General features: G+C 44.3%; 1 protein-coding gene across 11 annotated transcripts in view; it reads left to right on the top strand.

Annotated features, from left to right (window-relative positions):
• eif4g1a (eukaryotic translation initiation factor 4 gamma, 1a) overlaps nucleotides 1-22,324 on the top strand; it is a 149,568-nt gene extending 127,244 nt beyond the window's left edge. For 8 of the 11 annotated variants that reach the window (XM_038815991.1, XM_038815993.1, XM_038815992.1 and 5 more), the window contains 10 exons: nucleotides 6,357-6,679; nucleotides 9,432-9,550; nucleotides 10,109-10,281; nucleotides 10,790-10,915; nucleotides 13,218-13,299; nucleotides 13,389-13,487; nucleotides 17,729-17,872; nucleotides 18,564-18,645; nucleotides 18,746-18,889; nucleotides 21,317-22,324. In XM_038815991.1, the coding sequence (XP_038671919.1) occupies nucleotides 6,357-6,679; nucleotides 9,432-9,550; nucleotides 10,109-10,281; nucleotides 10,790-10,915; nucleotides 13,218-13,299; nucleotides 13,389-13,487; nucleotides 17,729-17,872; nucleotides 18,564-18,645; nucleotides 18,746-18,889; nucleotides 21,317-21,498 (1,474 nt within the window). In that variant the 3' untranslated portion in view covers nucleotides 21,499-22,324. The remainder of the gene's footprint in view (nucleotides 1-6,356; nucleotides 6,680-9,431; nucleotides 9,551-10,108; nucleotides 10,282-10,789; nucleotides 10,916-13,217; nucleotides 13,300-13,388; nucleotides 13,488-17,728; nucleotides 17,873-18,563; nucleotides 18,646-18,745; nucleotides 18,890-21,316) is intronic. The other 3 variants (XM_038816001.1, XM_038815994.1, XM_038816000.1) reach the window with 1 other exon arrangement.
• The last annotated feature ends 4,493 nt before the right edge of the window (nucleotides 22,325-26,817 follow it).

Genomic DNA, 26,817 nt, shown 5'->3' with positions numbered 1-26,817 from the left:
CTGGACTAATATCTGACAAGCGTCTGTTGCTATGAGGAAAGTTTGGGCATGCTTGTATCCGCTGCAGTTTAGAAGAGTAGGACGCGACTTGATTGAAACCATAAGATCCTGAGGGGTCTTTGTCTTGACAGGGTGTATGTGCAGAGGATGTTTCTTCTTGTGGGAGAACCGAGAACTTCGAATTACCGTTTAAAAATAAGAGGCCACCCATTTAAGACCGAGATGAGGAGAATGTTTTTCTCTTGGAAGATCGGGAGTTTTTGGAACTCTCTTCCTCCAAAGGTGATGGAGCCTTTGAATATTTTTTTATATTATTTAAAAAAAAAAAAAAAAAATTTAGATTACCCAATTATTTTTTCCAATTAAGGGGCAATTTAGCGTGGCCAATCCACCTACTCTGCACATTTTTGGGTTGTGAGGGCGAAACCCACGCAGACACGGGGAGAATATGCAAACTCCACACGGACAGTGACCCAGAGCCGGGATCGAACCTGGGACCTCAACGCCGTGAGGCGGTTATGCTGACCACTAGGCCACCGTGCTGCCCTAAGCCTTTGAATATTTTTAAGGCAAAGTTTGATAGGTTTGTGGTAAGCATGGGGGTGGAAGGTTATATGGGGTAGGGAGGAATGTGGGGTTGGGTTACAATCCAATCAGCTATAATGTTATTGAATAGCAGAGCAGGCTGGAGGACCAAGTGGTCCGCGACTAGTTCGTATGCATGTAGTCTGCAAGTAAGGAATACATGTGCACTTTTAAAACTGCATAAAATGTGTCTTTAAAAAGTGAGGATTGACTTCTGGTGTGGACCACGGAGTAAGTGGTCTCACACAAGGCAGCTCCTACTCCAGGTTACAGAAAAGAGCTCTTTTTAATCAATACGGGATGAAATTTTGAAGAAACGATGTAGGTGAATATTGGAGGAGTACTTTCCCCCCGGAATGGTATGTCTCCTGGTTACCAGACCCGGCAAAAACAGTGAGGGATTTGGCTGGAGCTGCAGCAAAGACAAGCCTGTTCAAACATGCAGGCGGGGGAGGGGCAAGCTTAAAGGCTTCAAACTGACTTGATGGCCTTTATTAAAGCTGAATTCCAGCAGCAGAGGGAACAACTGCGAAAAGATATTGCAAAGGCCATTGACGAAGCGGTGACGAGACTTCCGGTGGCGGCCATGGAGGAGTAGGTCGCGCATTCGGCAGCTCCCGTCTGGAATGGACTCTTCGACCTTTTTTCAGGAGTTTTCACGGACTTTTTGGGGGCAGATTGATGAAGCGAACACTGCCAAAAGGATCCCCCCTCTGTTGTATGGATAGCTGGACCAGGAGTGGCCGGGTGAAGCGTTTAAGTCCCAGCAGACAGAAGCGTGCGGAGCGGGCGCCGAGGCACGGCATGGTGGCCGGTATAGACCAGGGTGCATGGGCACAGGTGTTCCTTAGGGGCTGCTTTGCTGATCTCAAAAAGGACACGCAGGCCCCGATGAAGGCATCAATAGACCAAATGATCGCAACTCAGGCGACACAAGGGAAAGCGATTTAGGAGATGGAGAAAAAGCTATCCGACCATGAGGACGAGTTGGTCGTATTGGCCCTTAAGGCGGAGGCACAGAATGACCTCCACAAGAAGTGGCAGGAGAGGCTGGAAGACCTAGAAAACAGGTCCAGGAGCCAGAACTTGAGAATTGTGGGCCTCCCTGAAGGTGTGGAGGGGTCTGATGCGGGAGCATTTGTGTCCAAGATGCTGGAGGCGCTGATAGGGACTGGGTATTCCCTCAACCCCTGGAGCTGGGCGGGGCGCACAGAGCCCTCGCATGGAAGCCCAAGGAGAATGAACCGCCGAGGGCCATGGTGGTGAGATTTCATTGCTTCTCGGACAAGGAACTTGTCTTGCGGTGGGCAAAAAAAGAACGGAGCAGCAGGTGGGCGAACAGCGTCATGCGCATCTACCAGGTCCTAGGTGCAGAGCTGGCCAAGAGGCGTGCTGGATTCAACCGGGTGAAGGCGATCCTCTTCAGCAAGGGGGTGAAATTTGGGATGCTACACCCAGCGAGGCTATGGGTCACGTTCAAGGAACGTCGTCACTATTTTGAGATGCCGGATGAGGCATGGCCATTCGTCAAACAAGAAAAACTGGACTCTAATGAAAGGACAGTTAAGCTTTGTTGGAATGCAGCGGTGGGGCTGGGTAATATGGTACCGTTTCTAATATAAGATTGTATGCAATGTTGGGTGCGTGTAAGGGCTGGAGGGTGCAGTGTTTTCGGCAAAGGTGAGATAGGGAGGGGGCCCTGTACTTAGTGCGATTTTTCGAGAAGTTGGAGCCTTGGTTCAACAAGTGTCTCCCCACAGGGCAATGTTAGTGTCTTCTGTTTATTTTTCGTTTCGTATTATTATTTACTCACTGGGGCTGGAGAGGTAGTGTAATTGGTTTACTCGTGTTGGGAGAGGGGTCTGGACAATGAGGCGACAAGTCTGATTGGCGCCAGGGGTTGGAGCTGCTGGGGTCTGCATGGGTCAGCTGACTCTTGGGAGCGTAGTGGGGGGTGAGCAAGTGCTTGGCGGGGGTTTTTTGGTCATGGGGCTGTTGTGGGGAGGGGGGGGGAAGCTGCTTTGCTGACACAGGAGGTATCAATTTCTGGGTACCAATTGGGGGTTGGAGGTGGTGGCTGCCTGTGGAGCGCTCGAAGAGAAGAGCGCAGGCTCGAGGTTGGCCAAAGAAGGCCGGGGGGGGGGGGGGGGGGGGGGGGGGGGGTGGGTTAGCCCGCCGTCCAGGCTGATCACATGGAATGTGAGGGATTTGAATGGGCCGATCAAAAGAGCGTGCGTGTTCGCACATCTAAAGGGGTTAAAGGCAGACGTAGCAATGCTTCAGGAGACACATTTAAAGCTTGCAAATCACACGAGATTGAGAAAGGGATGGATAGGCCAGGTGTTCCATTGCGTTTTGGATTCGAAGACCAGGGGGTAGCAATTCTGATCAGTAAGGGTGTGACATTTGAGCCTGGGAGAATTGTGGCAGATAAGGGGGGGGAAGGTACATAATGGTAAGTGGGAGGGGGTCCGGGTGGTGTTTGTGAACGTCTATGCTTCGAATTGGGATGATGTGGAATTTATGAGACGCATGCTAGACAAAATCCCGGACTTAGTGTCACACAACCTGATCATGGGGAGAGACTTTAACACATTCATTGACCCTGAGCTGGACAGGTCGAGGTCCAGGACAGGGAAGCGACCGGCAGTGGCTAAGGAACTGAAGGGTTTTATGGAGCAGATGGGGGGTGGATCCCTGGAGGTTCGCGCAGCCGAGAGCGAAGGAGTTCTCTCTTTTTCTCCCACGTTCATAAGGTTTATTCCCGCATAGACTTCTTTGTCTTGAGCAGGGCATTAATCCCGAAGGTGGCGGGGACAGAATACTCAGCAATCACTGTCTCGGCCCATGCCCCACACTGGGTGGACCTGTGGCTTAGTGAGGAGAGAGGGAAGCGCCCACTCTGGAGACTGGATGTGGGGCTGCTGGCGGACGAAGAGATTTGCGGGCTGATTAGCAGGAACATCCAGGATTACCTGCCAATACGGGTGAGGTAGCAGCGGCAATGGTCTGGGAGGCTCTGAAGGCAGTTGTCAGAGGGGAACTCATCTCAATTCGATCCCATAGGGAAAAGAGAGAAAGAGCGGAGAGGGAGAGACTGGTGAAGGAGATACTCCGAGTGGACAGGAGATGCACAGAGGCCCCCGAGGCGGGGCTACTGAGGGAGCGGCTGTAGGCGGAGTTTGAACTGCTGACCACAGGGAAAGCGGCAGCACAGCTGAGAAAGGCAAGGAGGGCAGTCTATGAGTACGGGGAGAAAGCGAGTAGCATGCTGGCACACCAACTGCGAAAGAGGGAGGCGGCCGGGGAAATCGGGGGGGGGGGGGGGGGGGGAGTAAAGAATAAAGAGAGTAAAACGGTCTTGGACCCAGGGGGGGTGAACGGAGTCTTTTAAGGAGTTCTATAGTAAACTATGCGAGTTGGAGCCCTGACGGGAGGTTTCCAAAGGTGGAAGAGGAACTGGTGGAGGGGCTGGGGGGCCCAATTGAATTGGAGGAGATTGTCAAGTGTATAGAGGGCATGCAATCGGGTAAAGCCCCGGGGCCGGACGGTTACCAGGTAGAATTCTATAAGACATTTTCAGAAATATTGAACCCACTCCTGATGAGGACCTTCAATGAGGCTAGAGAGAAAGGAACCCTCCCCCCAACAATGTCACAGGCCTTGATCTCACTCATTCTTAAACAAAGGGAAGGACCCGGAACATTGTGTGTCGTACAAGCCGATTTTGCTTTTAACCGTGGATGTCAAATTGCTAGCTAAGATTCTGGCCATGAGAATTGAGGATTGCGTCCCAGGGGTGATAGAGGAAGACCAGACTGGGTTTGTTAAAGGCAGACAACTCAATACCAATGTCCGGTGGTGGTGGCGACATTGTGGATCTGGGGACAGTGGAGGAGGTACAAGAAGGTGGAGGTAGCGTCGGTCTGGACCCTGATATGTAACAACCACAGGTTTGTCCCGGGTAGGATGGATGGTGGGTTCCAGAGCTGGCAGAGGGCAGGCATCAGAAGGATGGGAGATCTGTTCATAGACGGAAGCTTTCCCAGCTTGAAGGCGCTAGAGGACAAATTTAATCTGCCGCCTGGAAATGCCTTTAAATATCTGCAAGTACGAGCCTTCCTGAAAAAATAGGTGGCCTTTCCGACGATGCCACCACTGAGGATAGAGGACAGGGTGGTCTCTGGCACCTGGGTGGGGGTGGGGAAGGTGTCTGATATCTACCAGGAACTACAGGAGGCGGAGGAAACCCCGGTGGAGGAGCTCAAGGGCAAGTGGGAGGAGGAGCTAGGTTAAGAGTTGGAAGCGGGTCTGTGGGCAAAGGTCCTGTGCAGGGTTAATTCCTCCTCATCATGTGCCAGGCTCAGTCTAATTCAATTTAATGTGGTCCACTGGGCACACATGACGGCAGCGAGAATGAGCAAGTTTTTTGGAGTAGAAGACAGTTGTATGAGGTGCAAGGGCAGCCCTGCAAACCATGTCCACATGTTTTGGGCATGCCCGGAGCTTGGAGTGTTCTGGCAAGGGTTCGCGAGGGCACTGTCCAAGGTGCTTAACACACGGGTGGTGCCGAGTCCAGAGATAGCGATCTTTGGAGTGTCAGAAGACCTAGGAGTTCAGGGGGCGAAAGAGGCCGACGTCTTGGCCTTTGCCTCCCTAGTAGCTCGGAAACGGATTTTATTAATGTGGAGGGACTTGAAGCCCCCCGAGTGTAGAGACTTGGGTTAATGACATGGCTGGGTTTCTCAGCCTCGAAAATAAAGTTTGCCTTAAGAGGGTCGACGCTAGGGTTCTCGGAGGTGGCAGCCGTTCATCGACTTTCTCGGGGAAAGGGGAGAGGGGGGGAGAGAGAGTGCTTCATTGGGATGGTGTGGGAAGACTGGGTCGCGTGGGGTAATGTCTATTTAATTGTTATTGTATATTCTCTTTTCACACTGTTAATGTTCACTCTAGTTGGTTTTGTTATTATTGTTACTACTGTTTTATTATGAAAAATTCTGCAAAACCTTAATAAAAATACAATTTTTTTTAAAAAGTGAGGATTAAGCGCTTTGCATTACTGAAAACGGTACTTTAGGAATGGAAGTAAGCATTTTGTGATACTTGAGTAGATCGCATGGTAAATATAAAGAATGCAACTGGATGTTGTATATCTGATCATAGAATTTACAGAGCAGAAGGAGGCCATTCAGCCCATCGAGTCTGCACCGGCTCTTGGAAAGAGCACCCTACCCAAGGTCAACAACTCCACCCTATCCCCATAACCCAGTAACCCCACCCTATCCTCACCCTATCCCCATAACCCAGTAACCCCACCCAACACTAAGGGCAATTTATCATGGCCAATCCACCTAACCTGCACATCTTTGGACTGTGGGAGGAAACCGGAGCACCCGGAGGAAACCCACGCACACACGGGGAGGATGTGCAGACTCTGCACAGACAGTGACCCAAGCCGGAATCGAACCTGGGACCCTGGAGCTGTGAAGCGATTGTGCTATCCACGATGCTACCATTGCTCTAAAATTGGAACTCTGCTCTTGTAAAATTCAGTGTTTTATTGTGAAAAATATTAGCTGCTGCTGAGTTCTCTGGTTAATGCCTGGTTAAGTAGAACCCAGGCTATATCTGGGTAAATAACCTTTGAAACACAATTTAATTTTACATGCAAATCTAGCAGAAATAAAAGCCATGTGCAAGTGCTGAGGTGTGGAATCTGACTTAATGCAATTCTCTAATAGTGATATTTCTTTTTGGTGGGTGGATGGCAGCAGGAGTAGTTCAAGTCGTGATAGAAGTGAAAAGGGTGAGCGTGATCGAGGAGACCGATTTGAAAGGAGCGACCGTTCCGACAGAAATGAGAGGAGTGAAAGAAGTGATCGGAGTGAAAAGAGTGACAAAAGTGATCGTGTTGAGAAACCAGAGAGAAGTGATCGTAACAGGCCTCCAATTACTAAGAGAAGCTACAGCAAAGAAGTAGATGACCGAAGCAGGGAGCGGGAACGACGAAGCTCTCAAGAACCAGTCAGGCGTGTAGCAAGCATGACAGAAGAAAGAGATCGTGGACATATGCGAGATCGGAGTAAAGAGTCCGGTAAGTTGCCTGATACCATCGTTGGAGCTCATAACAAAAATTAATGTGCAATTCCTAACCATTTAAAGCTGAATTATGACCAGTCACTGGAATATTATTCTATAAAACCGGTTTATAATTTTTTTCCCCTAACATGTACAGATGTTTAGTCATGTAGACCTAGTAGGTTCTTCCCGGAGGTGGAAGACAGATGTGAGCGGTGCCAAAGAGGCCCGGCCAACCACGCCCACATGTTCTGGTCTTGCCCCAGACTTGTGGAGTACTGGACAGCCTTCTTCGAGGCTATGTCCAAAGTGGTGGGGGTGAGGGTGGAGCCATGCCCGATAGTGGCGGTCTTCGGGGTTTCAGACCAGCCAGATCTATTCCTGGGGAGGAGGGCGGACGCCCTTGCCTTTGCCTCCCTGATCGCCCGCCGTAGAATCCTGTTTGGCTGGCGGTCAGCAGCACCGCCCAGAGCTGCGGACTGGCTGTCCGACCTCTCGGAATCTCTCCAAATGGAGAAAATCAAATTTGCCATCCGAGGGTCGGACGACGGCTTCCACAGAACGTGGGAGCCATTCATGCAACTGTTCCGGGACCTATTTGTGGCCAATGTACAAGAGGAAGAATAGTCGGGGGAAGGTAGCGGGAGGGGGGGGGGGGCTACAGGTTCGTTACGGGGGTTCGATGGCTAGCTAAGGCCCAAAACCAAGCTAAATAAACATGTTGAGGGGGGGGGGCGCAGTTACTACTACGAAGATGCTTACCTGTAAATATGTATGTTAATTTTTGCGTGTTTGTTTTTTTTTTGTTTTGTCTCTCTCTCCTAACAATTTGTAATTTGTTCAATATAAAATATGAAAACTGAATAAAAACATTTATAAAAAAAAAAGTCATGTAGACCTATTCACGATTTTGTACTGATTTTGTTTTGAGATTTATCTGGCAAGATTGTTGCGACCCATCACTAGTGCACGTGACTAGGGATCAAAGCTGACACCTTTTGTTTGATCAGTGTGCATTGTTGATTTCTCACATTTTCTGATCCCTCAGTTCTTAGCCATTTTTGCCCTACTCATGGATTTCTTGTCAATTCTATCCAGCCATGATTACCACTCCTTGATTTTGAAATTAAAACAAACCGTTGTGTTTTCATGAATCATATCTGGCCCAGTAGGTTCGCTGTTCCACTTGATTTATACGGAAGTTGTATCTAAATATATTTTGGTTCATACTAGGAACATAATCATTTATCTTTTGGGCATGCCCTTCAAGCATCTTTTGTGGCCGTCTTTTCAGCCATAGTGAGTTGCTGGCTTTGTGTGGATCCAACTTAATTTTGGCATGAAGATGATGTAGTATTTGGACCGGAGGTTATTCTATCAAAAAAATGTTTGCATTTTGGTCTGGAGATTGTGCACCATTATCTGCCACTTTGTTCATTGGATGGGGATTGTCGGGTTCACAGTGCAGATTCCCCTGGAAGCTTGGTTATGTTCACAGGACTTCAGATAGTCTCAGAAGTTATTTATTGTCAGATGGAAAGAACGTTTACAGTACATCGGATAAAATGGGTACACTGACATTTTTTAAACATTTGTTTTCGAGTGCGCAATTATTTTTTCCAATTAAGGGGCAATTTAGTGTGGCCAATCCACCTAACCTGCATATCTTTGGGTTGTGGGGGGTGAAACCCACACAGACACAGAGAATGTGCAAACTCCACATGGATAGTGACCCAGGTCCTCCGCCTTAGGCGGTTATACTGAAATGGCTAATCGGATATATTTTCCATTATGCCATTCAATGAAAACATGTTCCAGAAATCGACTAAGTGACCTGTTTAAGGTTGCGTTGCGTGCCTTTATAAATTAGCTGTGCAGAGTATCCCTTATTCGAGCACCAAGATGTGCAAACATTGCCTCAATGCTAAAAATAGGATTCCTTATAGCATTCCTTGAATGCTGGCATTCCTTTAATGCTGTCATCCCTTATGGGCCACGATCCTTTTGTTACAGTCTTACTGGGGGATTTTATCGTTCGAGAATTTTGAACAGATTTTTTGTTAATAAGGAGCCATTTCATCGACCGTGGGTCATTATATAGTATGAGGTCGCCCCAATGGCAGCAAGGCTTTGGGGAAAATATACTTCTGGGGAAACTCAACACTGGGGTAGAATGTGAATTTGACCTGACAAGATAAATATCCTTTTTAAAATATTTTTATGCCAACAAATTTTCGCCATACAAAAGATGACTTCCACATCTACACGCAAGACCCCCGGGATTGTGCTAAACACCGTCCTCCAAAACCTTTCTAGCTTCGGGAGGACCAAAACATGGTTCGCGGGGCCCCTCCCACACCGTTCACAGACCTCCTCCACCCCCTCGAACAGCCGGCTCATCCTTGATTTTGTGAGCTGCACCCTATACACAACCTTCAGCTGCATCAGCCCCAACCTTGCACACAAAATTGATGCGTTTGCCCTCCGCAGCATCTCGCCATAATCCCTCAAAGTCCAACATACCTGTTGGACTTTATGGTTTAATGGCAACAGCTAATAATTCTATACTGTTGTGAAATGCTGTTGTGTGTTTTATTTAGTTCAAGTCAGTAAATAAACACTGACTAGGATTAGGGAGAACACTGTGATGGATATGCTGTTGATCAGCATCTGTATTGTACTCTGAAATATAAGCATTGTAATCATCTGAACTGAGGAAAAGCTGCAATTTGTTTTTAAAACTTAATCCAATTCAATTAATTTATCAGTTAAGCTTGAACCCGTCTCTGCATCTGTGACATCTGATAAACCTGCCCTCTCTGAGGAAGAGTTTGAAAAGAAATCGAAGGCAATCATTGAGGAATATTTGCATATCAATGATATGAAGGTAAGCCCAAAGTAAGCATGTTAATTATTGTGTGTGCATGTGTGTGTGAACAATAGGAGTTTGGTTGGAAGGCTGTGATGTTGTGAATTACAGAATAACATCTTGAAACCCAGCTCAGGTTCTCAGTAATGTAGATGACTGCTATTTATATTGCAATGAAGATTCCTCAACAGCAGAGCGGCATAATTGTTGCTAGATCTCACTAAATCTGTCCTGCCCGTCAAACTGGATTCAGCAAGAATGTAATGAAACCAAGCAAACATTAGAAATTTGCAGCCTACCTCTCCTGCCAAAGAAAATACCAAAGCCACAATATTTGCAGCCTCCTAATTGGTCAAAATGTTCATTTTGCAACAATTAACCTGTAACCCTAAAACTGAATACGACCGTACCTCAACAACAGAGGAATGTATTTTATTCTGTAATGTTCCTTTCATGAAACAGCAATATTCTCTGACCACAGGAGATTGTTTGTACAGATAAATTTGGCATTTTGACATATTTTGAAAACTGTATAATTTCTGAAAGGAACTTGACAGCTTGTTTAATTTTCATTAGGAAGCATTGCAGTGTGTGCAGGAGCTTGAATCACCGAAGACACTGCACGTCTTTGTTCGAAGTGGTATTGAGTCAACTTTGGAGAGAAGTGCAATAGCAAGAGAACATATGGGCATGCTGTTGTTTCAGCTTGTAAAAGCCGGTACTCTATCAAAGGAACAGTATTGCAAAGGGTAAGTATTTGGGCCCTTTAAAGTTTTTGCTAGAAACTAATGATTAAAATATGGAACATTTAGATTTGTAACGCTAAAATGTACAGTTTTAAGTAGTCTACAGTGTATCAACTATATATATCCATTTTCATAACTTAAATGAATATCCATTAGATTACATTTGCATCTTTTGTCTTGACTATTTGTCTCTGATATCTGGAATTGAATTGAAATTAACTTGAGGTATTTAAAATTAATAATGCTTAAGTATTAAATCTTCAAAATTTAGTATCACAATCTTTACATGATATGTATTTGTTTTAGAAGATGTTTTTTTAAATATAAAGTTTTTACTTCACATATTGCAATATCTTTTTCTTCCTGTTGCCTTTTACAAATGCCTTTTCTGTTCTTTGGTTTTCTTATAGTGACCATAAATAGTTTCTAAAATACTAATTATTTTGAGAAGATGGTGGAAGTTCATTGTTCCACATTAATAACTTGTATTTTTTTACATTGTGTACCACAGGCTACATGAAATCCTTGAAATAGCTGAAGATATGGAAATTGATATCCCACATATATGGCAATATCTTGCTGAACTAATTGTTCACATGCTACATGATGGAGGCATACCAATGGGAGACCTTTTCAGGTAGCAATGACACTTTTTGTTGAAATGTCAGTTATTAGTCAAAAATAAAAACAAATGTCATAAATACAAACATTGTAAATGTAAATATCAGTTAAATTGTGAGCTATTGATGGAATATTTGTATCATAAATATTCTTTCAAATCCTCTGATCAAGTGCACTTTACAGCCAATTAATTTTGAAGTGTAGGCAAACATGGCTGTACATGTGCACACAGCAAGGTCTCACGGCAGCAATGAATTGAATGATGGGTTTAATCTGTTTAGGTGATGGTGGTTGAGAGATAAATATTAGTTGTGATACTGAACTCCCTTGTTGCTTTCGTGGGATCTTACACAGCTGTCCAAATGGGTAGTTTAACATCACGTCTGAAAAATAGCACCTGCAATAAAGCAGCATTGAATTGGAATGTTCAAGATAGATTGTACCTTGGCATAGGGGCTTTAACTTACGATCCGATTCTGATGCGAATGTTGCCACGAGATTAAGATGACCAATTTCTGACTGCAGTTACAAGTTTAGTTGAGCAGCTCCTGCTTTTATAGAATATCTGTTCAGATTGTGTCCAGTTTGTGTCATGTTGAAAATGGAATGAATATGTGAGGAGTGCTGGGTGATCAGTTTCTATAACCATTAATTGTGTCAATTTTACACCGTAAAATTCTTGCCCCTGGGTCAAAAGGTTGAGTTGAAACCCCTTGCTGAATCTGAACTGATATCCAGTGCAGTGCTGAAGATGTTAAAGCTGTCGCCCTTCAGACGTGACTTTAAAAACAAGGTCCATGTTCAGTTGGAATATCCATGTCAAAATCCTGTTCCACTACCTATGGGGCTGGTTTAGCACAGGGCTAAATAGCTGGCTTTTAAAGCAGACCAAGGCAGGCCAGTAGCGCGGGTTCAATTCCCGTACCAGCCTCCCCGAACAGACGCTGGGCTGTGGCGACTAGGGCTTTTCACAGTAACTTTGTTTGAAGCCTACTTGTGACAGTAAGCGATTTTCATTTCATTTCATTAGAACAGGATTTTGTGTACGCCAGGATTTCCCATACTATTTGAGCCATAGAGCAACTAATGACCTCCCAAGGCGATCAGGAGAACCCCAAGCATTCTTATAATGTCAATGTCCAATGCTGCAAAACAGGTGAAAACGCAGCAATTAAATGTAAATGAGTCTTTTCCAGTTATATCTATGCATATATTAATCTGGTAATAATTTAAAAAGTCACCTGATTTAAAAATATGTAAGTCTTGCCGTCTGTCATTTTGAATAGGAGAAATTATGCTGGAAAGCTTTTCTCACTCACCCACACGCAAGTCTCTGATTCACATTCACACACCTGTCTCACATTCAGGCACTCGCCCCTCTCTCTCTCTCACAAGCCTCTTGTGCTCACCCTGCATTCTCTCACGTACAACCGTGCACTTTCCCGGGACCTGGCCCAGCAACAGCGAGATGGACTCAATCAAATGGGCAAATAAGCGCAAGGTGTCTCCGGACACGGTGATGATAAACTGACTAGTCATCCTATAAGCATCCAGTGCTCAGAGTCCTTGCTCTGATTGGCCTATTTGATTTCTCTAATTTAAAAAAATGTATGCATTCAAACTGGTTACGTAGCGGCCACCAGCTTGGCAGGTCCCCTGGGGGCCCTTCATGGATCCTTGGGAGTTCAGGGAGCCAGTCTGTAGCAGCAATTCTGTGTTGATCACAATTGCCAAAAACCACCAGAGGTGACTGTTCACCTCACTGGTGTTTATGGGATCTTGTTCTGCACAAAGTAGTTGTCGGTGTATAATTTTATTTTTTTAAACCATTTTTGGAGATGATTGAAAACTGACCATTTGCTACATGAATGAAAGGCTATATTACTTACTATCTGCTGGATCCATTCAAAATCGACCATGTAAATGCAGGACTTAATGTGAAGAGTTGACTTTCTATAATGTAAAGCTGACTTTGGTTATGTGCTAGAGACTACACTACAAGTGTACACCTGTCAAAGCCTCCTTGGAGCTCTGATTCACGGCTTCAGTTTGGGGGGAGAGGCGGGGGGGGGGGGGGGGGGGGAGATTTGAAGATCTTTTAATTGTACAAAACCTTTTAACCTGGCTGATAAGTGCTTTAATTTGGCCTGATTCAATTTGAGCATGCTTTGATTCTGAATCTACCAATGTGCCATTCACCGTCTGCCAGATTCTTCATTGGGTCACTTAGGAAATGCTTGGCTGACCTAGAAGTAAAATAATCACACGGTTTTGCGTGTTTGTTTTGTGAAATTAATGTTTTTTAATTGTTCTGGCAGAGAGGTGGCTAAGCCACTTATCACCATTGGAAAAGCTGGCCTCCTGCTTTCTGATCTTCTGAGTTTACTTTGCAAAGGAATGGTAAGTTGTGATTATTTGATGTGAGTTGATATTTCTATCTTCAAGTTTATAAATGCTGCACGCTGAATCATTTTTGTCATCAATCTTAGAGCCGTAGGAAGGCAGGTTCTTTATGGAGAGAGGGAGGTCTGAGCTGGAAGGAATTTCTTCCTGAGGAAAAAGACATTGACCAATTTGTCACCGAGAAGGTATTTACTATTTGTATCCGTTATGTCATGTATTTGTAAGACCAGGGCCTAGAAGTACACTTGGCACATGAAGCAATTTGAGAGGCATAATGTTGACTGTAGGTCCATTGCTGCCTTTTACACGATGTGCAGTGCTATTGCTTTCTGAATTAGTTGCCAATTTGGGAAATCTGTCTCCAATAGTATCCCACTCTAATTTTCCATCTTTTAATCAATTTTGGGACTTTTTTTGATGTGGTGCTTGAGTGCACCCAGTCATTCAAAGAGTTCATCATAAGAACATAAGAACTAGGAGCAGGAGTAGGCCATCTGTCCCCTCGAGCCTGCTCCGCCATTCAATTAGATCATGGCTGATCTTTTGTGGACTCAGCTCCACTTTCCGGCCCGAACACCATAATCCTTAATCCCTTTATTCTTCAAAAAACTATCTATCTTTACCTTAAAAAACATGTAATGAAGGAGCCTCAACTGCTTCACTGGGCAAGGAATTCCATAGATTCACAACCCTTTGGGTGAAGAAGTTCCTCCTAAACTCAGTCCTAAATCTACTTCCCCTTATTTTGAGGCTATGTCCCCTAGTTTGGGCCTCACGGTAGCATGGTGGTTAGCATCAATGCTTCACAGCTCCAGGGTCCCAGGTTCGATTCCCGGCTGGGTCACTGTCTGTGTGGAGTCTGCACGTCCTCCCCGTGTGTGCGTGGGTTTCCTCCGGGTGCTCCGGTTTCCTCCCACAGTCCAAAGATGTGCGGGTTAGGTGGATTGGCCATGCTAAATTGCCCGTAGTGTAAGGTTAATGGGGGGATTGTTGGGTTACGGGTATGTGGGTTACGTGGGTTTAAGTGGGGTGATCATGGCTCGGCACAACATTGAGGGCCGAAGGGCCTGTTCTGTTCTGTACTGTTCTATGTTCTATGTTCTAGTTCTGCTGTCACCCGCCAGTGGAAACAACCTGCCCGCATCTATCCTATCTATTCCCTTCATAATTTTAAATGTTTCTATAAGATCCCCCCCTCATCCTTCTAAATTCCAATGAGTACAGTCCCAGTCTACTCAACCTCTCCTCATAATCCAACCCCTTCAGCTCTGGCGTCAGTTCAGTCTTAACTGGCATATATTGGAGCATATAATCTGGTATTTGTAGATTGATGGGGCTAAGTTTTGTACTTAACAAGTGACCAAACCTCTGCAATTACTGGTGCTCAGGCAATTATTTCTTGCCAAAGATGGGAGTTAAAATTTATATAAAAATAGAAGAGGAGTGCGGGAGTAGGCCTTTTGGTCGTTCAGGCATATTCCACTTTCAACAAGTCCATCTTCCTGCACTATCCCCATAACTTTTATATGGGCGTATAAAATTCCACATTCAACGGGTATTTTTACAAAGAAATTGGCGGGTGGGAAGGTTGGCACTGCCCAATCTTTGGTATAATTATTGGACGGCTAATATAGAAGATTCAGCAATGGTGGAAAGAGGAAGAAGCGAAATGGGTATCCGTTTCACTTCTAACCACTTTCTCCACCTGTAATCTGTTTACATATGCCACCGCGCCCCCCCCCCCCCCCCCCCCCCCTTTTCGGTTTCTATATTTCTGCATCCCATGTATAATTATATCCTACATTTTATATTGTCTCATTGTTTGCACCAAAATGTATCACTTCACATTTCTCTGCATTAAATTTAATTTACCACATATCCACCCTTTCTGTCCATATCGCCTGAATACTATCGTTATCCTCCTCATCGTTCACAAGACTTTGTCTTCTGAAAATTTTGAAATTGTGCCTTGTGTACCAATCTAGGTGATTAACAGGTCAGCAGTGGGCTTAATACCGAACCACAGGGGACCTTGCAGTTTTCTTTCCTTCAGTCTGAAAAATAACCATTCACCATTGCTCTTCATTCGCCCAGCTTCGTATCCATGCTGCCATTGTCTCTGTTATTCCATGGGATTCACCATTGTTAATAAGCCTTTTAGGTTTCATTTTATCACATGCCTTTGGAATTCGAGAATCCCACGCATACCAGTTCAACCCACTCTTACCTCATCAAAACACTCAAATTAAACACAATTTACCTTGAACAATGCAGTTTACAATTGTGACTCCTGATCTTCCCTAACCTACGTATTGGGAGGAAATATCAGGTCAAACGGAATCTATTCCCTTCATTTTATAAACCTCAATTATAAGATTCGCAAGTAAGTTTATGCTTCTCTAAAGTGTAGGATCCCAACTTTTTTAACCTGTCTTGTTAACTGTGATGAATTATACGTGATCAGTCTAGTAGTCCTCCTCTGCACCCTTTCCAAATATTTAGTGTGACCCACTGTGAAGGGACTAAAACTAGGTACAGTATTCCAAGTGAGGTATGACAAAGAATTGATGGATGTTTAGCAATCACCCTCCCTCCATATGTAACATTGCACTTCCTGAAAGTGTTCTTTGTTTGTAGCCATTAGCCCAATCTTCCAACACATTAACATCTCCCTTCGTGCAGGTGCATATCGTCGACACCTCTAATCCTTACACCTTAGTAATGATTACTTTCTTTATAATGTAATACTTATAATGCAATCATGGTCCCACGGTGCTTTCATGAGCATTGACATCAAGACATGAGATATTAGGTCAGATGACTAAAAGCTTGGTCTAAGATTTGAGTCTTCAAGAGAGGAAAGTTGGACAGAGATATATGGATAAAATTTTGGAGCTTAGGCCCTGTGCAACTAAACGCAGACTCAACAATGGTGGAATCATTTTAAATTGAGTATCCAATTAATTTTTTCCAGTTAAGGTGCAATTTATGTGGCCAATCCACCTAGCCTGCACACCTTTGGGTTGTGCGGGCGAAACCCACGCAAACACAGGGAGAATGTGCAAACTCCACACAGACAGTGACCCAGAGCCGGGATCGAACCTGGGACCTCGGCGCGGTGAGGCAGCAGTGCTAACCACTGCACCACTGTGCTGTCCCTCATCTGTCTTAAATGTGCAGCCCTTTATGCTAAAACTAATTTCCCCTGGTTTTAGATTCCCCCAAGAGAGGAAACATCCTGTCAACCTTCTAGTAGAAACATCTGACATCCTAGCCTGTCAACCTTCTTCCCTCCTTCTAAACAAAAAGGCGGGGCCTGCTCAACCTTTCCACATAAGGCAACCCTTTCATCTCCTGAATCAACTTAATGAGCCTTTCTTTACTGCCTCCAATGCAAGCATATCTTCCCTCAAATATTTGAGACAGAAACTGTATACAGTACTTTAGGTGTGATCTCACCAGTTGTAGCAAGGCTTCCCTACTTTTATACTCCATCCCCATGTAATACAGACCGACATTCCATTTGCCTTCCTATTTACATGCTGCACCTACCTGCATGTAAACATAGCATCTCATATGCTCTCTCCTGCAGTGTTCTGCAGCATCTATTCATTTAAATAATATTTGGCTTTACTGTTCCTCCTACCAAAGTGGATAACTGCCAAATGTTTGCCCACTCACTTAAAATGCCTACATCCCTTGCCATGAATATACAAATTATTTATTCAAGTCCCTGTCATGTCCTTATTATTTCCCATTATTAATTCCCCAGCCTCATTCATCTTCTTACGGGAGCAATGTTTAGCTGCTTTATGTACGTGTAGAAGCTCATAATATCTTGTTTTTATTATTATTACTAGTTAATGCCCATCTATTTTTAAGTCATCCTTTTATATCCCCAATAATTTACTCAATCATCGTTCTTGTCGCTGATAGCTGTAGACCTACACGTTTGGCTATCTGGGCCCACCTTGGTATCGTTTTTAAAGGATGGGGTGCCATTTGCCTCCTTCCGAATCATACGGACCAATTCCGAAATGAGCCATTTAAAAATAAAGGTTGAGCTTGCGCACATATGTCCCATCTACCTCAGGACCCTGGGTTGATATAATCTGGCTCAGCTACTGTATATTTTTAAGTTCAATTATTTCTAAAAACAAAATGTTCATTTCTAGTAGAAGCCTTTTCAAAATTATTAAATTCTAATAGCTGAGCATCATCTTCAGGAGTAAAGACTTGATTCAGAGTACCAATTTATATTTCTGACCAATCCAGTGAGTCATTTGCAATCTGTCCTTTGACATCCTTCAGTGGCACAATGTACCCTTTGATCTCTGACTCTTCACTTAGCATAATTGGTATATCTGTAGGTAACTATGAGAAATTAGAACTAAACTTTTAAAAAAACTATTTAATGCTTTATTAGAAAGTGGAATTTACTGTGGGAAACGAATCTGGTCCCGAGGAAACGTCAAGCAAAACTGAAATATCTTTTGATGATATGTGTGACCAGTTTGATAAACTGATCAAAGAAAAAGCTGACAACCAAAGAATATTTGACTGGATTGAAGTAAGTTTGTTAATCGTTATAGCTAGCTTTTTAAAAGATAAATTGAGGAGCAAGAAAGATCTGTGTGGAAAGAAAAGACTTGTATTTATATGGCTGCTTTCATGACCACAGAACGCCCCAAAGCATTTTAAATCCAATTAAGTACTTTTGAAATAAAGCCATTGTAATAAAATGAAAGACATGGCAACTAATATGTCCATAGCAAGTTTGCACAAACAGGAATGTGATAATGATCAGTTAATCTGTATTTAGTGATGTTGATGAGAACATCGGGGATAAACTCCCCATCTCTCCTTCAAAATAGTTCCCTGGGATATCTTGCATTCACCTGAGGGGGTAACTTGAGCCTTGGTTTAACGTCTCATCTGAAAGATTGTACCGTGGACATTACAACACTCCGAGTGCTGCTCTGGAGTGCTGGCTCATGTCCTGGAGCGAGACGTTAGCCAACAACCTTCTGACTCAGATGGGTGTGTTACCAAGTGAGTCATGACTGATACTGTGGTGAGACCTGGATTGAAAAAAAACTGATGGGTGGATGAATTTTCATGTCTAAAGTGGTATTGTAAATACCAATTGTATGGGGTTTCATCAATACAGTATGCATAGTTATACAAAATAGTGGCCTATGTAGGATTTACATATGAAATTGCCTAATCAAATTTTTTACTTTGAATTTTTTCTGCTGCAGGCCAACCTTGATGAAAAGCAAATGATTTCACCACTGTTCATTAGAGCATTAATGCAATCTATTTGTCATTCTGCTGTTGTATGTAAGTACATTTTTTTTCCAAATAAAATCTGTTTTTGGAGAAATATCCACTTGCCAGTGTTTTAACTCTTTTCTTGCATTCCTCTTCTTGCCATTTTTAGTCGAAAACCCTGTTCGTGTGGATTCAGAAGTTGTCCAAAACAGAGTAAAAGTCCTAACGAAGTACCTGAATTCTGATCCCCAACGTGAACTACAAGCACTCTATGCCCTCCAGGCCTTAATGGCCAAGTTAGAGCAGCCACCAAGTAAGTGCTTTTTTTTTGTTGCTTTGTAACACTTGATTGACCTGCAATCTTTCTCCCCCTGCACACCCCCCCCCCCCCCCCCCCCCCCCCCCCCCCATGCAATCTGAGGATAGAACTGAAAAACAGTTTGCAAACTTCCAACAATACAATTTTATGAGTGTCTCACTCCGTAGTGATGTTGGACTCCTTTGGGTTTCCTTCCACCTCCATAGTAAACACCTGATTACTTTTGAAAGCTCATGAAAACACATTTGAGATTTCTAGCTTGGTATATAATGCATTTTTATATGGACATTTGCATTGTAATGCCATCCACATGCTTTCAAGTTTGGGTTTTGTTAGGTCCGTGTAAGATGAGATATTTTTGTTACTATGACTTGGCATAACCCCATTCTGATTGATCAGCATGTCTTAACTGGCTGATGGACGTTGATAGAGCTTAGATCTGCTCCCTGACACTGCAAACCCCACCATCCACCAATTTTTTTAGCATAAAATTGACAGCTCTACTTCACTGCTGCCTCACGGCGCCAGGGACCCTGGTTTGTTTCTGGCCTTGGGTGACGGGTGACTGTGTGACATTTTCACATTCTCCTTGTGTCTGCATGGGTTTCCTCCGGGTGCTCTAGTTTCCTCCCATAGTCCGAAGATGTGCAGGAAGTGGATTGGCCATGATCAATACGCAGGTTCATAGAATCGCTAAAGTACAGAAGGGGGCCATTTCCGGCCCATCGAGTCTGCACTGACCCTTTCAAACTGCATCCTACTTAAGCCCACACCTCCACCTAACCCAGTAACCCTGCCTAACCTTTTTGACCCTAAGGGGAAATTTAGCATGGCCAATCCAGAGCACCCGGAGGAAACCCACATAGACACGGAAAGTGCAAACTCCACACCGACAGTTATCCGAGGTTGGAATGGAACCCTGGAGCTGTGAGGCAACAGTGCTAGCCACAGTGCCGGGATAGAGGGATAGGGCAGGAGAATGGGATATGCAGAGGGACAGGTAGTATTGAGGAAGCAGGGGGGCTGCAGAAGGACTTGGACAAGCTAGGAGAGTGAGCAAAGAAGTGGCAGATGGAAGACAATGTAAAAAGTGTGATTTTGGTAGGAAGAATGGAGGCATAGACTATTTTCTAAATGGGGAAAAGGCTCAGGAAATGAGAAGCACAAAGGGATTTGGAGTCCTTGTTCAAGATTCTCTTAAGGTGAACGTGCAGGTTCAGTCAGCAGTTAGGAAACAAATGCAATGTTAGCATTCATGTTGAGAGGGCTAGAATAGAATACAGGGGTGTACTTCTGAGGCTGTATAAGGCTCTGTTCAGACCCCAATTGGAGTTTTGTGAGCAATTTTGGGCCCTGTATCTGAGTAAGGATATCCTGACCCTACTCTCGGGAGGTCCACAAAATTGATCCCTGGAATGACGAGCTTGTCATGAGGAGTGATGTGATTGAGGACTCTAGGTCTGTACTCGTTGGAGTTTAGAAAGATGAGGGGGGATCTTATTGAACCTTGCAGGATACTGCAAGGCCTGGGTGGAGAGGATGCTTCCACTTGTTGGAAAGAAACTGGAACCCAAAGCCTCGGACTGAAGGGATAATCCTTTAAAGCAGAAATGAGGAGGAATTTCTTCAGCCAGAGGGTGGTGAATCTGTAAAACTCTTTGCGCAGAAGGCTGTGGAGGCCAAATCACTAAGTGTCTTGAAGACCGAGATAGATAGGGTCTTGATTAATAAGGAGATCAGCGGTTATGGGGAGACGGCAGGAGAATGGGGATGAGAAACGTAGCCATGATTGAATGTCGGAGCAGACCTGATGGGCTGAATGATCTAATTCTGTTCCTATGTCTTATGGGTGCTCTTTCAGAGGTTCGGTGCAGACTCGAGGGTCTGCTTCAGCACTGGAGGGATTCTATAATCTCTTTGAACAAATGTTTGACGGATCACTTTGAAGGGTAGAACATTCAGTGAAAGCTGTTAATATGTACCAACGGTTCCAGGTGTTTGAAACGGTCTCTTTTCAAACTTCACAAAAATGATTGAGCATTCATGGAATTATAAGTTCTGTTTGTAGAATGCTTTTCTGTCGGCATAAATTCCACCCCAGTTTGATTCTTGGTCTTTCATGGACCGTTAGACTTTGAGTCTGCGCGCCCTTTTTTTCCAGGAAAAAACTGGTATGTTTTCTTTCCTTTTGCTAATTTTAACTAAGGCAGAATATTTGGTGCACGTGTACCATCATGCATTGGCATTTCACACTGTAAAGGCCTGCGCTAAGATCTGCCTGAATATCAGGCAAGTTGAAAATACAGCAATTTTTCTGCAGTTTCTTTGGATACTGGATGTATGTGCTCTTTACTACTGGTGTAATTTAGAAATGGTGTACTGTTAACTAAAAGATGGATATTTATTTTCCATTCTTTGCAGACTTACTAAGGACATTTTTCGATGTTTTGTATGATGAGGATGTTATATCTGAAGAAGCCTTTTACAAATGGGAGTCCAGTAAAGATCCAGCTGAGCAACAAGGAAAAGGAGTAGCTTTGAAATCTGTGACCGCTTTCTTCACTTGGTTAAGAGAAGCTGAAGAAGAATCAGAAGGCAATTAGAAATCATGATTGGCAGAAGTCAGTCACATGGCAAATCGCATTAGGCAGATGAGAACTGTCCTTTGAGTTTTTGCACAATCAAGTGCTTGGTTCTGAGAACGTCTATTCAATAAACCCTTGGTACTTCAAGGTTTTATCTATTTTTTAACATCAACAGTTCATGTCTAACAAATATAACTATTTAGAAAAAAAAATTAGGGCTATTGAGATGGTCCTTAAAATTAGGTGGTTGTCATGGGCATAGGAAAGTGTGGGGATTTTTGATTTTTAAAAATGAATGGTGGATACCTTGTTGGTGTTAAATCACCAACGATGCAAACAAATTTAGGGATCCCAAGGTATATCAACTTGGCTTCCCTATGCTAGATTTTTCTTTTGAGGGGAGGGGCCCCCAGCCCCTGGTCTCCTCTGTTCTTATGCCTATGAGTTGTATAAAAAGCCTTGAACAAGCCTGTAGTGGATTTTAAAAATCAGTAAGAGTTTAACAGTTTAATTAGACAAAATGTAAAACAGTACAGTTCCTAAATGATTCTACTTAATGTAGAACAGTTTTAGGACGGTTCTGTAAATAAATGTTCCGCAATATTGCTAATGTAATGCCATGTTATTTCTGCTGTCTTTGATAAAGTGCAGCAGTGTCTCCTGTATTTATAGAATTCCTGAGTTCATAAGGTGCTTGTAATTATCAACAAGAATGAATCCTTCATTGATTACAGTTTAAAATTAATGTGTAAATACTTTTTGCTTTATTAAGTATTTAATTAAAAATTAATGCCTCTTTTCACGTCCAGAACTGGAAAATAAAGAACATATTGCAATGTAAAAACTTGTAGTGTTTAATTCTACTTTTGCTAATGGTAACAAGATATTTTCCATTGTGAGATAAATCTTTACCTTTCCAACTGTATGTAGAGTGCAAGGCAAGCAACAGGAAAAATAGGCACATCTTCTCCTGGAATAACTGAGATGGCACCTGTAATTGAGTCTGCAAGATCACCAAGTTCATCCATTGGTTTTAGGATCTTTCCTTGTGCTATTGATGCAAATGACAAGTTTTAATCTTTCAATATTGTAACACTGAACAAGTCGTCATTTGGATTTAAGTCTGGTAATAGAAAATCGACTCAGTTTGATCTTGCCAATTAATTGAAAAGGTGCCACTGGATAAAGGTGTTTTGCTCTGGTGATAGCCAAGGAAAAGGAATTGTGATCCTTGGCTTTAGTTGCAAAGCCACTTGATAATCTGCAGTCACTCTTGTGCCATTAAGGTGGCTGTTTCAATTGTCCTATACAACAGACAAAGCTTTGATTAAAGAAACTATTTGCTTTGCTTTTTAAATTGCTGTAAAATTCTTTCTTTTTAAAAAAAATCTTTTTATTGGCATTTTCAACATTATGTACATCGACATTTGTTTTTATTTATTGTACAGTGTATAAGAAAAAGAAGGCTTTTGTCTGGTGTTACTTTATTTACAAATTGTTGCCGTCTGGTTCGGCCTGTCCTCGCTCGACGGCCGCCCCCTTGCTGTCCTCCCTGGTTGATCCGGGTTTGGGGGGGGGGGGGGGGAGAAAGAGTTCCCCTTCCCCCCCCCCCCCCACACATACTTCTTTGCTCCCTTTGTTGGCTTCAGCCGTGTTCTTTTTGTAGACCCCCCTCCCCCAGTGTGTTGTCCCTCTTTGTCCATCTCAGACACACTGCCTCCTGAGGGCTTCACCCTCACCCCCACAAACTTGGACATTGCCCCAGAGAAGGCTGTCCAGAACCCAGCAAGTTTAGGACATGCCCAGAATATGTGGGTTGTGGTTGGCCGGGCCCCTCTGGCATCATTACCATTTGTCTTCGACCTCCGGGAAGAACCTCATAGAGGTTCTGGTCAGGTGTGCTCTGTGCACCGCTTTGAACTGCAGGAGGCTGAGCCTTGTGCAGGAGGAGGTGGAGTTGGCCCTACTCAGTGCTTCACTCCAGAGTCCCAACCCCACTCCTGTCCCCAGTTTGTTTTCTTCCCCCCGCCCCCCCAACATTTCCATCTGGCCTCATCCAGTGGTGTTCTGGCTCTGTCCAGTAAATTTTCCCACCAAATCCCCTTTCCTTAACTGTCCATGGTTATCAGGTCCTCTAATAGTGTGGTCTCCGAGGCCCAGGGGTATCCTACTGTCGGCGGTGGATGTGTTTTATTTGTAAGTGTCTAATTTCCTGTCCTGTCGGTAGTTTCCATTTCTCCGTTACTTTGTTCAGCGTCGCTAGTCTGTGCCCTACGTCGAAGTCCCTAACTCAGCGTTCCCCCATCCTGTCTCCATTTTTTAAACATTGCGTCTAGCATAGCTAGTGGGAATCTGTAGTTCCCGCATATGAGGATATCTTGGTCAGCCCAAAGTGCTGTCTTAGTTGGACCCACGTTTTCAGTGTGGCTGCTACCACTGGGCTCGATGTGTATTTCGCAGAGTAGGATGGAAGTGCTGCTGTGGCCAGGACCCGGAGGGTCGTTCCATCGCAGGAGGCATCCTCCATCTGCACCCACTCCGAGTTGGGTTCTTGCACCCATCCCCTCTCTCTGCTGTTGCTGCCCAGTGGTAATATTGCAGGTTTGTCAGTGCCAGGCTTCCCTTAATTTTCCTCCTTTGCAATGCTGATTTGGGGACTCTTGGATTCTTGCCCCCCCCCCCCCCCCCCCCCTCACCCCACACACATACACAAGCGCCATGATTTAAGCTATCTAGGTTCTGGAAAAAGGCCTTGGGGATGAAGATTGGTATGGATCAAAACAGGAAGAGGAACCTCGACAGTACATTTATCTTGATTGTCTGCACTCTCCCTGCCAGGGAAAGTGGGAGTGCGTCCTACCTCCGTAGGTCCTTTTTGACTTCCTCCACCAGTCTGGTCATGCTCCACTTGCGGATCAGTGTCCAGTCTCTGGCTATTTGGATCCCCAGGTATCGGAATCTATTTTGGGCCATTTTGAATGGGAGCCCCTCCCCCATTTGGGTTCACTGGGAATGCCTCACTTTTGCGCAGGTTGAGTTTGTAACCTGAGAAAGTTCCAAACTCTCTTGTGATTTGCATGATTGCTTTCAGTCCTTCCTGTGGCTTTGAGACGTACAGGAGCAGGTCATCTGGATAGAGTAAAAATTTGTGTAAAATTCTTAATTTCGGTTTCTTTCTGAGACATCCTTGCTCCTTCAACTTGCACTGAGTAAATATTCGACCTTGGGGATTTCAGTCTTCAGCTCATCTCCCTTTGCCCTCCTGAATTCACAGCTGTTTTCCTCAATCTTTGCGCTTCTATTCTCAGTTGAAGCCTATGTCTTTGTATCAGCATCCACTTCCTCCTAACCTCTTCAGTCCTTCTGAATCTTCATGATAAAATCTGCTCTCCCTCTCCCCCCCCCCCCCCCCCCCCCCCCCCGCCCCCGCAAACCGTGACTTCAGTTTTAAATCTATATTTTATTTTGCAGCTGTCCATTGCATAACGATCCTCTGGGGATTCCCTGACCCAGTAAAAGCTTTATTTGTCATAGCATTTGATCCTCTGCCTATACTCCATCTTCGGTCAATCAAACCCAAAGGATGCAGATGTGAGCTAGTGTGGAAGACATCTGATTGAGCCATCCATTGCCAGTTATGGCTGGCCCATCTCGCACACAATCGGGCTACCTTCTCTCCTAAAATTGATAACTATTCCACGGTCACTGGCAAAACATGGTTAACTCACTGAGCTATCCCTGCCATCATCCTGCTAACTTCCAACAAGAAGTGCTTCCATTGTCTTATCTCGGTGATATTGTTTTGATAGTTCTCCATGTTCCCATCTGATTGTGGTCGGAATATGCCCAGCAATGGCTTCTCTTTCTGTCACTGCACCTCATGGTCAGTCATCTTCATTTCCAAGTTTAGAACTGTCCATTCAGTTTCTGACTTCCTCCTTGCCCACCAGCCATCTTTGACTCCACTGTCCATGCAAATTTCTGACTGCCCTCAAAACTTTTATCACCTCCAGGAGTCCTTGATCACATCTTCCTAAATCCATGTTCGTGTTTCTAATTAATCCCTAATCGGATTTCCATCCGTCATGACCCAGCAATGTCCTTAATCAGTCTCAAATGACTTGCCTCATCTGAGTTCATTATCCCACCTCATCTGCATCAACTCTCAATCAGCCACTCTAATCTCCAGCAATACTTACTTCCATTGTCTATCTCAGTAATATTGTTTTGATAGTTCTCCGTGTTCCCATCTGATTGTGGTCGGAATATGCCCAGCAATGGCTTCTCTTTCTGTCACTGCACAGTTACGTGTGTGTGTCCCACAAATCTGTCCTTGCCCTGCTCCATTTATAGCATGGTGAATGTTGTGAAAACCAACCACTGACAACAGAATATGTAAGCTTTTGTCTGTATTTTGGTGAAGCCGAGCTCAATTTCTTCAGATACATCTACTGCCTCCGTGTTGTTGGACTGCCTTTTTCAATATTAAGCCTTTGATGAACTGCAATTTTCTCCAGTTAAAGGTCATTTTCTTTAGGCATAGCCACAAACTAGGAAGTCTGACTATTTATTCACCTGAGGAAGGAGCAGTGCACCGAAAGCTAGTGATTTGAAACAAACCTGTTGGACTTGGTGTAAGACTTCTTACTGTGCTCACCCCAGTCCAACGGCGGCATCTCCACATCATGACTATTTATTGTTTTGGGTTAATGGTTGCAATCTCTATACCAGCTGCCCCTGCTTTAGCCCGTCTGCATCAGAAACCCAAATCCATGCCTTGTCTCCAGCTTTCATTATTCCAAGGTTTTCTGGCTGACCTACCAACCTGCGTCCTCAGTTAATGGTGGGTCATCCAAACCTATTGATTCATCACATCCCAGATCCAAGACCTGCTTGTCCATCACCCTTGACCTCACTGATCAACATTACATTCATGTCCCGCAATGGTTCATTAAAAAAAAATTAAGAGTAGCCAATTAATTTTTTCCAATTAAGGGGCATTTTAGCGTGTTCAATTCACCTACCCTGGACATCATTGCGTTGTGGGACGAAACCCATGCAAACACGGGGAGAATGTGCAAACTTCACACAGACAGTGACCCAGAGCGCTGGGACCTGGGTGCCGTGAGGCAGCAGTGCTAACCACTGTGCTGCACAATGGTTTATTTTTAACTCCAGACCTAACTCTTGAATGATTGGTTGCCCTGTTTCAGCTACTGAGTCTTAAAAACTCCATTCCCACTCCTCCATCTCATTTCTCCTTGAATGCTGTCCAAATCTCACTTTTCTGCATCTAAATTTTGATTAACCTTGGCCTTGGTGACCCCCTTTGGGGCA

Source organism: Scyliorhinus canicula, chromosome 13 (genome assembly GCF_902713615.1).
Source record: "Scyliorhinus canicula chromosome 13, sScyCan1.1, whole genome shotgun sequence".
NCBI lineage: Eukaryota > Metazoa > Chordata > Chondrichthyes > Carcharhiniformes > Scyliorhinidae > Scyliorhinus > Scyliorhinus canicula.
This window is presented reverse-complemented; position numbering and strand designations above follow the sequence as displayed.